General features: G+C 55.4%; 1 protein-coding gene and 1 non-coding gene across 16 annotated transcripts in view; one reads left to right on the plus strand and one right to left on the minus strand.

Annotated features, from left to right (window-relative positions):
* Nucleotides 1-15,870, minus strand: part of MYO9B (myosin IXB) — a 107,095-nt gene that overhangs the window by 72,084 nt on the left and 19,141 nt on the right. For all 15 annotated transcript variants that reach the window (XM_061421667.1, XM_061421664.1, XM_061421660.1 and 12 more), the window contains exon 2: nt 13,640-14,547. In XM_061421667.1, the coding sequence (XP_061277651.1) occupies nt 13,640-14,491 (852 nt within the window). In that variant the 5' untranslated portion in view covers nt 14,492-14,547. The remainder of the gene's footprint in view (nt 1-13,639; nt 14,548-15,870) is intronic.
* On the plus strand, nt 7,324-7,427 carry LOC133252193 (U6 spliceosomal RNA). Its single transcript, XR_009737821.1, has one exon. It is a non-coding gene; the product is annotated as a U6 spliceosomal RNA (small nuclear RNA).

Genomic DNA, 15,870 nt, shown 5'->3' on the forward strand with positions numbered 1-15,870 from the left:
TCAGTGGCTGGGTGGTGGACCGAGAGCCTTGAGTTTGACCTCCTGGCCTTTCCAAAAGACAGGTCACTTCCATGGGCCTCAGGTAACTGAGGTGTTGCTGGGCCTGGCCTTGGGAGCTGGCTGCGGCCAGCAGTGGCTGAATGACACAGAAGCAAACTTCCAGAGGGAAACTACCCAGTGATGCTGGGGACAGGGCCCTGAAGCTGCTCCATCCTGGATAATCACCAGGAAACAAATCGGCTGCCAGGCCCTGTGGTTGCCTGATGTCTGGCCGCATCCCCGCGCCAAAGAGTGAGGCAGATGTAGCTGATGGGCTGATGGATGGTGGACAGACACTCTCATCGTGCCCCCCGCCCCGACTCCACCAGCCCTGGCATAGCAAAGTGCCCAGAACATTCGGAAAGGGCGGTGGCTGTGGCAGGGGTGTCCCGGGCCCGGAGCTACGCTTTGCCTTTTAATCAACTCTTTTTGCAAATTCCAAGGAGGCCTTTCTGGGTGCTTAAAATACAACCATAATTTCACTCTTCTCTTAGACGCAATGTTCCCCAAAATATAACTTTCACTTTGGTCTAAAATAGCCTCAGATGACTGCAAGGCGTCAGGGCTCTGCACTCTTAGGCAGCAAGCCAGAGAGGCAGCCTTGCACGTCTGCGAGGCATGGGAGGGCAGAGAGTGCCTGTGGACTATGTCTTCCAGGTGGCTGTCCCCTCCCTAACACTTCCAGGGACCCCCTGACAAAAAGGCATAGGCAATCACAGCTGTAGGGCACCCTGATCCTCTCCACACCCCCAAAGACAACATCTCATCTTTCTGTACCCCCTCCTGCTCTGGTGTGGCCTTACTTCTCAGCTGGGCAGTCTGCAGGCTGTCACTCTGCCTCGGATCCCTCCTTCCAATCAAGTGGTTCCTTAACGCGGCTCCCGCCATTTTCCGCATCTTGTGACATCCCTGTGGTGAGCTGGGAACACCCACGCCTGCTGATATGTACTAAGCACCAGGGCTGGGAACACAGCCACCCCCTAGCCCGGGCTACGAGAAGCTTGTCCCCACGCTCATCTCTCTGGCTGAACTATCTGCGTGCCGTGAACTCCAGGGCCTCCTTCTGGGCACACATCTGGCACCCTGATGCTAGCTTCCTCCAGGGGTGCTGTGGCCCTCAGTGTACGCTGCTGGCCTGGCCCACCAGCCTCAGTGAGTTCACGCTGGCTCTCCCAGCAGCTTGTGGAGGGTCCAGGGGCTGGTGAGGGGGAAGGGCAGGGTTGGGAGGCACTGGGGTCTTGCTTGCTGTCTTCATCCCACTGTGCCTGGCAGATTGTGTTGCCCTGCAGGCAGGATGCAGGTGGCCTCAGGGCCCAGGGTGTGGCTGGAAAGCCTCCGAGGGTCCCTCCGTGAAATGAAAGATCGGGAGGGGGCCCCACATGGCCCCCACCGTGGTCAGCCAGACCTCAAACACCCTGGCCGCACAAGTGAGCCCAGCTGCGTGTGGGACAGACAGCACTGGAGGAGAGTGAAAGCTGAAAGGTGAACTTATGAGATGAACTTCTGGGACATCTACATGCAAGCCCTTCCTTTCTGACCCCTCAAAGATGGCTTACAGACTCCTCTGTGGGTAGATGTACATTAGTGGATATATGTGGGCTTCCCTTGTGGCTCAGACGGTAAAGCATCTGCCTACAATGTGGGAGACCCAGGTTATAATATATATAAGGCACAGACCAATGCAAAAAGATTTCAGTTGGGTGATAGGGATCATCTGGAACCAGTGTGGGAATTTGGCTTCCTTAGGTCTGGGAAGGGAGAACAGAGCAGAAGTCAGATGTGTGCACAGAGAAAGTAACTGGAATGTTCTAGAATGTTCCATGTGTGCAAAGTGTGAGGGGGTCAGCAAACCGCTCTTGTAAAGGGTCAGATGTTCAATGGTCACCATCAGGGGACCATATGATGTCTCTGTCACAACTCTTTTGAGAGGTGCCACGGATGATACATACATGAGCAGGCACAGCTGTGTGCGAATAACACTTTACGTGTAGAAGCAGGCAGATTTAACCTGTGGGATCTAGTCTGCCAAGCCCTGGTACACACAAAAATTGTATCTCAGATAAGGAAAATGATACTAAAAAAGTGAAGCAATATATGAAAAAAGCCAAGTACATGAGGTGAAATCAAAAGCTACAATAAAATACGTCACAATTCTGCCAAGGGGGGGGGCGGGGGGGTGGGGGTGGGGTGGGTGGGCGTGGCAGTGCAGATAACCTTGCTTGCTCTCCGGCAGTGAAAACCACCAGGGCAGTCTTGGTTTGTTTCCTGTTGGGGAGTTGCTTAAAGAAGAGGTGAACCACAGTCAGCGCCTGGTGTGAGGTTCAGAAAGTCACCCCCAGGAGGACAGGGATGGGAGGGGGTGACAAAATTTCAGTGCAGAGAAACCAGCATGAAATGCAACAGAAATCTGCTGAAGTTCTTTCATGACATTTGCCTGAAAGAAAGCCTGCAGGGAGCATGTGACTTCTCAGCTCTGGGGGGTCACCACATGGGTGACTGCATTTTTTCTTTTTCTTTTGCATTGACGAGCAGCTTTTCAAATAACATTTGAAGACTTTGCCCTAAGCACAAACTTGGATGGAAAACCCAACCCTCGTATCTGAATGAGCTTTGCTATTGGTGAGGAAGATGGGAGGAGGGACTACCCTGGTGGTCCAGTGGTTAAGAATCAGCCTGCAAATGCAGGGGACATGGGTTCGATCCCTGGTCCGGGAAGATCCCACATGCCTCGAAGCAACGAAGCCCTGCGCCACAGCTACTGAGCACGTGCTCTGAAACAAGAGCAGCCACTGCAATGAGAAGCCTGTGCACTGCAACTAGAGAGGAGCCCCTGTCTGCCTCAGCCAGAGAAAGCCCGTGCGCGTGCAGCAATGAAGACCCAATGTGGCCACACACACAAAAAAGGATCGAGGTTTCTGGTGATGGGTGGGCAGTTCTCCTGGTTGTGGCTGGCCATAGGGCGGGAAGCAGCACCAGCCACCCGTTCCCAGGAACGAAGCAGATCGCCAGCCAGAAACAGCATCTCCGCCCACCACCTGGCCTGTGCTGAGCTGACGAGATAGAACTGAACAGAGCTGAGGTGACGTGTAACCATAATGGCACAATGTCACAGAGCCCCATCAAATCTCAACCCATCTGGGCACCGGACAACCATTAACAGTGAAATCAATCTTTGCCCGCAGTCGGCCTAGAACTTCTCAACTGAGGAGATTCTGCCCCTCAGGGGATGCTTGGTGATATCTGGAGATGTTTATGACCGTCCTGACCGAGGGAGGGGGTGCCACTGGCATCTGGTGGGTGGAGGCCAGGGATGCTGCTCAACAGCTGACAGTGCACGGGGACGGTCCCCATCCCCAACATCAGCGGTGCAGAAGTGCAGTCTAGGTCCCCAGGTGTTTCCATCTGTGAGGCGTGAGACTGGTCCCACACGAGGCCTCCTTCACCCTCTCTCATCCTCCGTGGGATAGGCCCTGCTGCCGACTCCCCCGACCCTGGGTTGTGGCTTCCGCTCCTGCCCTCTCTCAGCCTGCTCTGCCAACGTAGGGCCTTCCCGGTGACTTCTTTCAACATCCTGGGGAGGCCATGCGGGGGGACAGAAGCTGCCAGACATTCTGTTGCCTGCGCCCAGGGGCCGCCCTGCCAGGGCCTCCCTCGCAGGCTCTCGAGTGGCTCAGCCTCCTGGCCTCACGGACCCCCGCCCCCCTTCCGTCTCCCTGTCACGTCCACCTTCCTGGGCGTCCACCCTGGACTGGCTCTCACTCCCCTTCTTCCCACCCTGACGTTCACGTTGCTGACATTCTAGCCACCAAGCCTCAAGGCCAGCCTTAGGCCAGCCGAGCCTTGACCACTGGCTGGGGTCAGGGGACGTCTGGCTGGCACATCTTGCCCTGGAGTACCCCAGGTTGCTACCCTAGACTCTCCCGAGCCTAATTCCACCACCTCCCCACCCAGTTAGCTGCCTGCTGACACCTGACACTCCCCATCAGCAGATCACGGAAACACCCCCAAACGCCTTTGTATTCACGTACAGGAGATAATCTGGCCTCTGGGTTCCTATGATCCTGGAGACAGACAGACACGCACCAGATAAAGGCTCCCGGCCCTGACACCCCTTTTGCTTTGAATGCCCTGGCCCCTGTATGGGTTTGGGGGGGTGGTTTGCGCAGCACACGACACCAGTGATTTCGCTCCTTCTATCCCGATCCTGAGTGTCCTCTATGCTGTGGCCCATGCCCCGAGAATGGTCCCGAGACCTGTCTGTGGCCACATGCCCCTTTCTCAACATTCAATCTTCCTGACAAACTCACCTCCTCCCGTAGCTAACAAGCAAAACCAAGAGGTGCCCCAGCTTGCTGCAGGTCCCCACATGACTGGACAACCTCTACGGCCCGACAAGTGCTGGGGTCCAGGGGGCTCTGTGTTCCTGGCACATCCCTTGGATAAAGCCTCTCCCCCTAGACCACAGTCCTCACCAGCATCCTGGGAGAAGCCACAGGCAGCACACGCAGCCATCTCCGACCCCGCCTCTTCCTCCCCTTGGACAGTCTACTTTGATCGGATGCCTCAGCTCAAGAACCCTGGCCTGCTTTCCGAGGCCCCTGGTGGCCTGCCCCACACATTCGCTCCCCACTGCTCCCAAACGCCAGATGCCTTCTGGCCACCAGGCTCTTAGCAGATGCGGTAGGCCCACGCAGATGCGTGACACCGATGGACAGTCATAGGTGTGTCTGCTGGCACCCATCCAGCCCTTGGCATGCCCCCAAGGCCTGCATACCTGGAGCAGGCTGCTGGCCAGGGCTCCACTCTCCTCCCGGGCTTGGCTCAGTCAACCCCGAAAGTCTCCAGCGGGATCACCTCCATGTCTGCCTGGTACCCCCTACCCTCGTGTTATGGGCAGAGAAGGATGCTGGCCTGGCTGGGGCAGGGAAGGGACCCAGAGCCCAGGAGAAAACTCAACTGCAGAGTCAGCCAGACAAAGGAGTGAAATGCTGAGAAAGCTTGTGAAAGATAAATAAAATGTGGTCTTATCTGTAGAGCAGACTATTACTCAGCCAGAGAAAGGAACGAAGCACTGACACACGCTGCAGCGAGGACGTGTGTGTATTTACTGCTCAGTGGTGTCTGACTCCCTGTGGCCTCATGGACTGCCGGCCACCAGGCTCCTCTGTCCATGGGATTCTCCAGGCAAGAATACTGGAGTGCCCTCCTCCAGGGGATCTTTCTGACCCAGGGATTGAACCCGCATCTCCTGCATTACAGGTGGATTCTTTACCATCGGAGACACCAGTGACGCACAGATAAACCTGGAAAAAAACCAAGCTGAGTGCAAGGAATCAGACACAAAGACCACAACCTGTATGACCCCATGAAACGTCCAGAAATGCCCAGAACAGGCAAACTCGCAGAGCCAGAAAGCAGATCAGGGGCTGGAGGAGGGGGAATGGGGAGTGACTGCTGATGGTTTCCTCCGGGGTGACAGAAACGTTCTGGTACTAGAGGTGGAGGTGGCACCACACTGGGAATGTACTAAAAGCACTATATTGTTCACTGGAAATGCGTGAGTTTTATCTTAACAAAGCTCTTCAACAGAAAAACCTAAGCAAAGAGGCACACCCCTGGCTCTGGAACCTTCTATCATTCCAGCTGAGTGGCTCTGCCCACGTGCCCTCAATGATGGGCAAGGACTGGCCCATCCTTGCCTTGTGGGAGGGAGGGACATGGTTTGTGCAGGTATCCGTATGAGGAAAGGTCAAGGTGAATGGTGGGCGGCATGTTGATTTGGGATGACACGCCCAGGTAGCTGGCAGGTGCTGCCAGGGGACAGACCAACAGTGGCTGATGGGTGGGTGGGAGGGAGGCTGGAGGAGTCTGGGGTCAGGTGATTTTGGGTCTGTGGGACCCTCAGTGGGGGCTGGTGCTCAGGACCCCAGGCTGGCACAGTCCCAGGACATGCTCTTTTAGGGTCCCTGCGGGGGGGTCAGGGGCAGCAGAAAGCTCCGAGAGCCCACTGTCCTGTCACTGTCCTCCCGCAGATGTACCCAACAGCTAGGGGGCCATCTCCCAGCCTTCCCTCTCTGTGTGGGCCAGGCCACGGTGGCTACATGGAGGCGCTGAAACCTCAGCTTCTGGCCGTTTGGGAAAAGAGTCCAGCCAGCAAGGATCCTCGTTTCATTTCTGCTTTCGAAATTAAAACCCTGTGTGCGTTGGCGAATATTAGTGGTGACTGTTACTGTTAAGGACAGAGAGAACCCGAGCCTAAGCACCGCCCCCATCTGCAGCCCTGATGCCAAGGCAGAGGGGCACATCCCAGGTAGGCTGTGCGGCCAGACCCGTGGCCAGTGCCAGGGCTGCAGCACCGAGTCGCCAGGTTCTTAGAGGGCATATGGCATGGGTCACGGCCCCGACTGCACGGCCCGGCTAGCCTGTCTTCTGCACCTTCAGCATTTCTGAGCTGGAACAGCAGCCCTGCGTGGATGCCGTGTTTCCGGGGGTGGTTCGCAGGGCGGCCGCAGGGCAGCTGAGCGACACCGTGTGAAGTGGTGACAATGACAGTTAGCTGTGGCGGGCGGACAGACCAGCTGATTGCAACCGGCTTTCCACGCTGCCCCCTTCCTGTTTTCTGGTCAGAATTGCAGAGCAAGTTTGCAGCCTGCGCCCGGGGGGGGCGCCCGGCGACACCCAAACCTCAAAACAACTCAACTTCTCCTTTCAGGGAGCTGACAAAAAGTCCCAGTCGGCTTTCTGTGGCCTCAGCCAAGCTGAGAGAGGAAATCTTTTTCACGAAGATGCAGAGGGGTACCCAGGCTCAGGCTGGGTGTTAAGCGTGGTCCGGCTGTGGCTGCCTGCGGTGTGGCCTGGGGCACCCAGACTGTTCTGGGTGGACTCACATCCCTCAGAAAGATATGCCCAACTCCTTATCCCTGGAGTCTGGGAGTGGGACCTTCTTTGGAAATAGGGTCTCTGCAGATGGAATTAATGGACTTCCCTGGTGGCCCAGTGGTAAAGAATCCACTTGCCAATGCAGGAGACACAGGTTCAATCCCTGGGTCAGGAAGATCCCCTGGAGAAGGCATGGCATGGCAACCCACTCCAGTGTTCTTGCCTGGAGAATCCCATGGACAGAGGAGCCTCGAGGGCTACAGTCCGTGTGGCACAAGAGACGGACAAAAGACTGAGCGAATAAACAGCAGGTGGAATTAAGGGAAGGATCTGGAGGTGAGATCGTCTTGGATTTAGGGTAGGCCCTAAATCCAATGAGACAGTGCCCTTCTAAGAGAAAGGAGAGTGCTTGCTTCGGCATCACATATCCTGCAATTGTGACGATGCAGAGGTCAGCATGGCTCCTGTGCAAGGATGACATGTAAATTCGTGAAGCATTCCATAGTTTGGGAAGCTGTGGGACATATATACAATGGAATATCACTTAGCTATCAAAACGAATGTATTTGAGTCAGTTCCAATGAGGTGGATGAACCTAGTGCCTCTTATACAGAATGAAATAAGTCAGAAAGAGAAAAACAAATGTCGTATATTAATGCATATATATGGAATCTAGAGACAGAGTACTGATGATTCTATCTGCAGGGCAGCAAAGGAGACACAGACATAAAGAACAGACTTGTGGACACAGCGGGGGAAGGAGAGGGTGGGACGACTAGAGAGAGTGGCGTGGAAACATACACAGTACCATGTGTAAACCAGACAGCCAGTGGGGGCTTGCTGTATGGCTCAGGGAACCCGAAGCCAGGGCTCTGTGACAGCCTAGAGGGGCGGGATGGGGAGGGAGGGGCCATATGCATACCTGCGGCTGATTCATGTTGACGGATGGCAGAAACCAACACAATATTGTAAAGCAATTAGCCTCTAACTAAAAACCTTACACAGTTAAATTTTAAAAATTAAATAAAATTAATACTTATTTGTTAACAAAAAAAAGAGAGAGAGAGAAAGGAGATTCAAGATAGAGAGACAGATGGGGAGAAGACCATATGGAAACAGCAGCTGAGCCTGGAGTGATGTGGCCACAAGCCAAGGAACACCAGAGAGGCGGCCACCAGAAACCAGGAGAGAGATGTGGGAAGGACTCTCCATGGGGGCCTTCAGGAGCAGCCCATCCTGTCCAGACCTTGATTTCAGACATCTAGCCCTGAGAAATGCGAGAGAAGACATCTCTGTTGTTTTAAGAGCCCTACCTCCAACTCTGTCCCGTGTATGCTGCCCTGGGATGGCAGCCCCAGGACATTTACACACCAGCACGCCTCTCTGGGGCTCTGTTTTCTGGTCTTTAAAACGAGCAGAGCTGCTGTGACTCCTCAGAGAGGTGATGACGACTGTGGCACCTGAAGCCTGACACCCCAGGGGCCTGAAGGCTTGACAGCTAATTATTCCTGTTATTAGCAAGGAACTCTCAGGCTTCCCTGCTGGCTCAGGGGTAGAGAATCTGCCTGCCGAAGCAGGAAACATGGGTTCAACCCCTGATCCGGGAGGATTTCACATGCCTCGGAGCAACTAAACCTGTGTGCCACAGCTACTGCAACTGTGCTCTAGAGCCTGGGAGCCGCAACTGCTGAGCCCATGTGCCACGACTGCTGAATCCCCTGCACCCCGAAGCCCAAGCTCCACAAGCAGAGAAGCCAGTGCAGTGAGAAGCCTGCACACAACTAGAGAGCACCTCTGCTCGCCACAACTAAGAAAAGCCTGAGCAGCAACAAAGCCCAAGCATGGCCAAAACAAAGAAGGAAAACTACATATCACATACTGTATTAGAAAAAAAGTAACTCTCAAGTTAGCCCAGAATGGTTGGGACTGACTTATGGACAATTCTAAGCCATCAACACTTGAAAGAAACAGTGCCTGGGTCTCGTGGGACCACCAGCTGTGACTAAGGCAGCTATTCTCACCCAGGGAGACTCGGCTGGCACCTGGTGATGTCTGGGGACACTCTGTGGTTGTCGCCAGTGGGGGCATGGGGTGCTATTGGCATCAGGTGGCTGGAGGCCAGGGGTGCAGCTCAGCACCCTGCAATGCACAGGATGGCCCCCAGCCTGGAGTGACCCAGCCCGAGATGTCAGCGGTCCTTTGGCTGCACAGCCCAGCTTGAAACTAAAACCACCTTCTCTCTTTCCAAACGGTTGCCTCAGGAAGCACATTTATGGCCAAGACATGTCTTTGGCTCGAGTCTGTTTTGGAAGCTGGCATGGGCTCCTCCCTCCTAAAACCCCTGGAGAAACTAAGCCTCCCCGGCTCACACTCTCGAGGCTCGAGGGATGCAGCTGGGCGAGGTCAGAGGCGTCTGACTCACCAGGTGCAGACACCCGCCATGGAGGTGACTAACAGCCCTCAAAGAAAGGGCCAGAACCCTCTGGGGCAATAGCAGGGGAGGAGCACGGAGGCCAGCAGAGGAAGGAGGGGTCCCCAGGATGGCCCCTGGGGAGGAAGGCATGAGACACAGTCAGCTGTCACTTGGCAGGGTGTTGCTATGGACCGACTTATGTCCCCCCCACAGAAGGCTTGTATATATCATCTTGACACCGGAACCTGTGAACGTGGCCTTATATGGAAATGGGTCTCTGTTGACGTAATTAGTCAGGATGAAGTCATCCTGGATCGGGCCGGTCCTAAACCCAATGACTGGCGTCTTTAGGGGAAGAGAAGGCGGTGTGATGACAGAGACCGGGATTATAGTGATGTGGCCACGAGCCCAGGAGCGCCTGCCCGGAGCCCCGGAAGCTGCAAGAGGCACGGAAGCATCCTTTCCTAGAGCCTTTGGAGGGAGCGAGGCTCCGCCCACACCTAGCTTCAGATTCCAGGCCTCCGGAACTGTTGGAGGGAGGGAATTCCTCTCTTTGACGCCAACGAGCCTGTGATGCTTTTGCGGCACTAGGAACTTCATTCTGGTGCCCGAGATGCTCCTCATCTAGAAAGGAGGCTAGCTGTGGTGTCCGCGCTGCTCCCCGGCTGTGCTGCATTGAACTTGGGGCTTGGCATCCTCATCACACCTTGGTGTGGCCCGCCCCCGCCTGCCTGGATCTGTGAGGGGTGAATGGTCCACTTGGCAGATCGCCACGCTCAGGAAATGCTGGGTCTGCTCTCTTGTTCCTGTCCCCAGTTCTAAAGTTATTGAGTGTCTGCACCATTTTATCCGGCCACTGCTGGGAGGACAGTGGGGCCCAGTGGTTGAGACTCTGCACCTCCAATGCGGGGGCCTTGGGTTCGATCCCTGGTGGGGGAACCAGGAGCCCACGTCATGAGTGGCACAACCAAGTAAATAAATAATTTTTTTTTGAAGCTAGGATACCCTCCATAGCTCCCATAACACACAGTACCCACCCTGCAATCCTGCAAGGCCTTGAATGACCTGTCACCTCCCTGTCCCCACCGCCTTCTGCTCTGCCCCTTCTCACTCCACTCTGACCCCTTCTCAGGCCCTCTAGGACCCCTGACTTTCCTTCCACACGCCAGGCACGGTCCAAGCCTCCTGGACTTTGCTCTGGCTGTGTTCTCCTTCCAGGCCTGGCTCACATCACCTTCTCTCCTCGTTTCCCTACCCATTCTTCCTTAAGCCCACCACTGTTCTTTTTTTAAAAAAAAAAAAACTTGTCTATTTTTAATTGGAGAATAATTGCTTTACGATATTGTGCTGGTTTCTGCCATCCATCAACATGAATCAGCCACAGGTATACATATGTCCTCTCCCTCTTGAACCTCCGTCCCACCTCCCACCCCATCCCACCCCTCCAGGGGGTCACAGAGCACCGCACTGAGCTCCCTGCATCACGCAGCAAATTTCCACTACCTATTTTGCATCTGGTAACGTATATGTTTCAATGCTACTCTCCCAATTCGTCCCAGCCTCTCCATCCCCACTGTGTTCACCAGTCTGTTCTCAGTCTGCGGCTCCACTGCTGCCCCGCAGATAGGTTCATCGGTACCATCTTCCTAGATCCTACAGACGTGTGCTAATGTACCACATTTGTTTTTCTTTTTCTGACTCACTTCACTCTCTGTTCTTTTTCCTTTGTTTGCTTTTGGCCATGCCATGCAGCATGTGGGATCTTAGCTTCCCAAGGACTGAACCCCTGCCCCCTACACTGGAAGCACAGAGACTTAACCACTGGATTGCCGACTTGTTCTTACTGGCTCGTAGCTCACACTCGAGACCCACTGTCTCTCTCTCTGCCTGCTCCTTGCCACTAGCCCGCAGCTCCCTGTGGGCAGGCCTCTGTGGCGGTTGTGGCCACTGCATAGCCCAGCGCCAGAACAGCGCCTGCACGTGAAGTATTTGAGGGAGGAATGGATGAGAGGAGGGAACGCACGCAGGGAACACGGTATCGATAAGAAAAGTGTCCATTCCCTGGGAGTTTTTAAAACACGCTTGGCCCCCCCCCCAAAAAAGCCAAGCAATCTTTACGTTATGTGCATAGAAGAAGACAGAAATAGGCCATGTGTGCTGGCGTGGGGCCCAGCTGGACAGCCCCGGCTAGTTTCTGGTTGATGATCTCAGAGATCGTCAGAGAGGAAGAGGAACTGAAACGCACTCAGCAGGCGCAGTCTAGATGGGATTTCACTGAATTCCGGCTACTTAGAAGCCAGAGGTCAATGCTTCAGGGTCGGTGGGGGTCTAGGGTTCTATGGATGGACTGTGGCACACCCAGGGGTTGTCACTCGGAACATGGAGACATGAGGTCTCGGACCGAGCAAAGATGCAGAGGAGCCTTAGGACCAGTATGTAGTCCTAGGCCAGCAATGCTGGGCTGAGAGGATGACAAACGGTGACTCCAGCCATCCGGCACCCTGGAAAAGGGAAAACTGCAGACAGCGGGGCTTCCCAGGCGGTGCAGTGGTAAGGACGCCACCTGCCAACGCAGGAGGCACAGAAGACGTGGGCTCAATCCCTCGCTCGGGAAGACCCCCTGCAGTGGGAAATGGCAACCCAATTCAGTATTCTTGCCTGGAGAATGCCATGGACACAGGAGCCTGTGGGTTACAGTCCCTGGGGTCACAAAGAGTCAGATATGACTAGGTGTGTGCACGCACGTGTGCACACACACACACACACACACACACACACACGGAGACGGTAACAGGCTCAGTGGTTTCCAGGAGCGGAAGGGAGGTTGGGGGACAAACAGGCAGAACACGAGGGACTTCTAAGGCAGTGTAGCTACTCTATGATCCTCACGGTGGACACATGACCTTGTGCATCTGTCCAAACTCGCAGCATGTGCAATGCTGAGTGGATCCTAATGCACACCGTGCACTGTCGTTAATAATACTGCGTCAGTGTTGGCTCACCAATAGTAAACAAATACACCAGGCCAACACAACACATTAATGACAGAGGGAAGTGTGTGTGTGTTGGGAGGTGGCGGGAGAATATAGCAACTCTCTGGACCACCTGTTCAATGTTTCTATAAACCTAAAACCGCTCAAAGACATAGCATAATTTGTTGGTTTTTTTCTGTAATGTCGGAAAAACCCGAATGAACTTTTGGGTCAACCAAAATGTTGCTATATTTAATAAAATCTAACTATTTAAGGTTAAGTTTCATACTCGAAATTATTTAATCGTTGTAAAATCTTATTAGAAGCAGAAAGAAAGAAAGCAGGGTCTCAGACCCCAAACCCAGAGGTGCACACCCCTGGGCCCCCACGTGGCCCTGGCTCTCACCAGGAGACAACAGTTAAGCTATGTTCTGAGATGTGGCAGCATCCTGTCCGAAGACTCCAGGGGTGAGGGCCACTGGGACCACTCCCACTGCCCTGTGTCCAGAGGCTCATCCACAGTGATGCGGCTGTGACCCCTGTGGCGTCCGGCCGATGCAGACACTGGAGAGGGCGCAGGAGGCTGGGGTGCTAGGTGGCCCCCTCCTCTGGTTGGTCCCCAGCCACCAGGCCTGCACTCACCTCGCTGGCTTCTTTCTACCCCACAGCCCCACCCTCACCAGAAACACCGTGCACAAACTATTCAGTTTGGACACGCCACCCTTTCCTTTCTGGGACCCAGCGTGCAGAGTGCCACCCCTCCAGACATGAGGAGTACATTAAGAGGACACTGAGTCATCGATCAGGACTCGTTATTTTCTATATCTGAGGCTTTGACACCTGGGGCCTGGCTGACCCCGCGGGGATTCCTAGAGAGAAGAAAGGACCCTCCTACGAGCATGCCTTCCAAACACAGACCAACCGTTTTAGAGCCCACACCGTCCCCCGCTACCTCTGTCATTCTGTTTTCACCCTCAAGGCTGCTCTCCCCAGGCCCTGAACCACCCAGGGGAGACCATTCAACTAGGCCAGTCCTTATGCCCCCAAACTCCGAAATTATTCACACCAGCCAATCCTATGCCTGCTTGCCCTGACTCACTGGACCTTCTCCACGGAAACCATGACACAGACTCCTGCCTACACCCTCCCCTGGCTCTCGCTGCTTCTGATGGACCCTGGTGCCTCCCTGTGTGGCCCTGCCCAGGGCACGCTGAACCTCCTGTTTCTGAGGAATCGTGACTGTAACTGCCTTCTCCAAGGCCGCTGCGGTGCTGTATCTGAATGATCATGGAGTCTGCATGTGAAGGCCCCCTCCCGCTGACCGGCCCCCACTTACCTCCAGCACGGGGCCAGCGCCGAGGATGGTCCTCTCGACGCCGCTGGCGTAGCCCTTCTGGCTCAGGGCGGTGAGGCAGTGGATGAGGAAGTTGGTGCTCTGCGTCTTGCCCGAGCCGCTCTCGCCCGAGATGACGATGCACTGGTTGATGTGCTTCCGGAGCATGGCATAGTAGGCCACGTCGGCCAGCGCGAACACATGAGGCTCCAGCTTGCCCAGCTGCTGGTTCTCGTACATCTTCACGTACTTCGGGTTGTAGATGGGGAGGAACTTGAAGGGGTTGACGGCTACAAGGATGCTGCCGGCGTACGTGTAGATCTTCTGCTGCAGGAAGCGGTGCCTGAGGTTCTTCAGGAGGTTCTCCTCCGTCAGCTCGGGGAGGTTGCACAGGTCGTCAAAGTCTGCCTGTGGCCGGGGCAGGAGGCCACGCTCCACCAGGCGCCGAGTGGCCGTGGCCTGGGAGGCAAGCTGCATGTGCAAGTACTTGATGGTCCCGTCGGGGTCGCGCTCCTGCAGCAGGAAGTAGTAGCCGTCCTCCCGAGGGTGCTCGTCGTGCGCCCGCCGCGGCCACAGCAGCACGCGGTGCACGGGCGAGTCGCTGGCGTCCAGCACCCACTCCTCCCCACCCGTCTCCTTGACCTCCACCAGCACGTAGCGCTTGCTGCCGTCCAGCTGCAGGCGGGCGACGGCGTCCTGGATGACGTCGGACGTGGTGCTGTCCTTGGTGGCCGGCACGCGGCATGAGGCCAGGGGTGGGGCCTGGCTCTCGCTGGTGGCCAGCTGCGGGTAGATGTGCAGGTGGTATGCCGCCTGCCCCCGGCGGCCGGCGCTGCCCGCCTCGTTCACACTCATCCTGCCGGCAGCCTGGCCTCAGCATGCCTCCCGGGCTCGGGGCGCGCGTCCTGGAGCTGGAAGGGAGGGGTGGCACCGTCAGAGGGGGTGGAGGGCGGAGGGGTGGGGCAACACTGACGCCCACGGCCTGGATCCATGGGCTGTCCTGAAGCCAGAAAGGCCAAGGAGTCTCGTCCGTCTTTAACATGACCCTGACTTCAGGTTCGTGGCTCCCACAGAGCGACATCACTGGAGTCTGTCCACATCCCAGGCTGTATCCCTGCCTACCAGCCTCTCAACCCTCAAGTCCAGGGACCACAGCCATCTCTCAGCTCAGTCCTTCCTGGCCTCTCCTCTATGACAAATACTCCTCTGGCAAGTTCCCAAGCAGATGAAAACTCAGCCCCACATGCCTTGGTTACATCCTCCAAACACAAGAGGGGCAGAGAGGGGAAGGGTGGGATGAGCAAGACTGACCTTGCCTGGAAACTCAGGGACCGCGAAACCCCACTGAGGAGGATGAAGTCAGGGAGCGTCCCCGCCCCCCCCCAAAAAAAAACTTGCTCCAGAGAACTCTTCAGTGGAGATTAACTTCTAGAACCCACAACTCCATTCTCATCATGACGAGAACATCTGGCAGACCCAGATCGGAGGCCTCCTGCAGGAGTTCTGGTCAATTCTCCCCAAGGCTGTGAAAGACTGAGGAGCCGCCCCAGCCAGAGGAAACTGGGGAGCTGTGATGACTGAAAGTCCCAGGGTTGTCTGCACAGGGTCATGATGGGAGGGAAGACGTGAAGGAAGAACTGGTGATGTCTGAATAAGGTCAGGTGGTTGGTGAATAGCAGTGTGTTGGTGTCAGTTTCTTAGTTGTACAAACGTACCCTGAGAGTGTGAGGTGTTCACATTCAGGCAACATGGGTGAGGGGTTCAGGGGACTCCCTGTTTGGTCTTTGCAACTTTTCTGGAAACCTAAAATGACTTCCTTGGTCGTCCAGTGGTTAAGAATCCACCTTGCAAGGAAGGGGATGTGGGTTCGATTCCCAGTCCAGGAACTGAGATCCCACATGCAGCTAAGCCCACAGGCTCTGGAGCCCACGCTGCACAACAAAGGTGTGCTTCAGCTAACTGACGCGGTCAGATGCGTATTTTAGAGGATGACCCCAGCAGAAACAGCCTATTTAGAAAAAAACAATTGCTCCTGAAGACATTTTGAGAAAAGAAAAAAGGCAGTCAATGCTGGCAACAGCTCGCTTTTGTGTCTTGAGGCGAGAGGCAGGAACGCAGTGTGGGTCACGCAGGGCTGACTGTGCGCCACCCGAGTGTGGCTGCAGATACAAAGATGAACCAGACCTTGGCTCAGAGCCCAGTGGGAGATGCCAATATGCAAACAGATGCGAGAG

The sequence above is a fragment of the Bos javanicus genome, chromosome 7 (assembly GCF_032452875.1).
Source record: "Bos javanicus breed banteng chromosome 7, ARS-OSU_banteng_1.0, whole genome shotgun sequence".
NCBI classification, from domain to species: domain Eukaryota; kingdom Metazoa; phylum Chordata; class Mammalia; order Artiodactyla; family Bovidae; genus Bos; species Bos javanicus.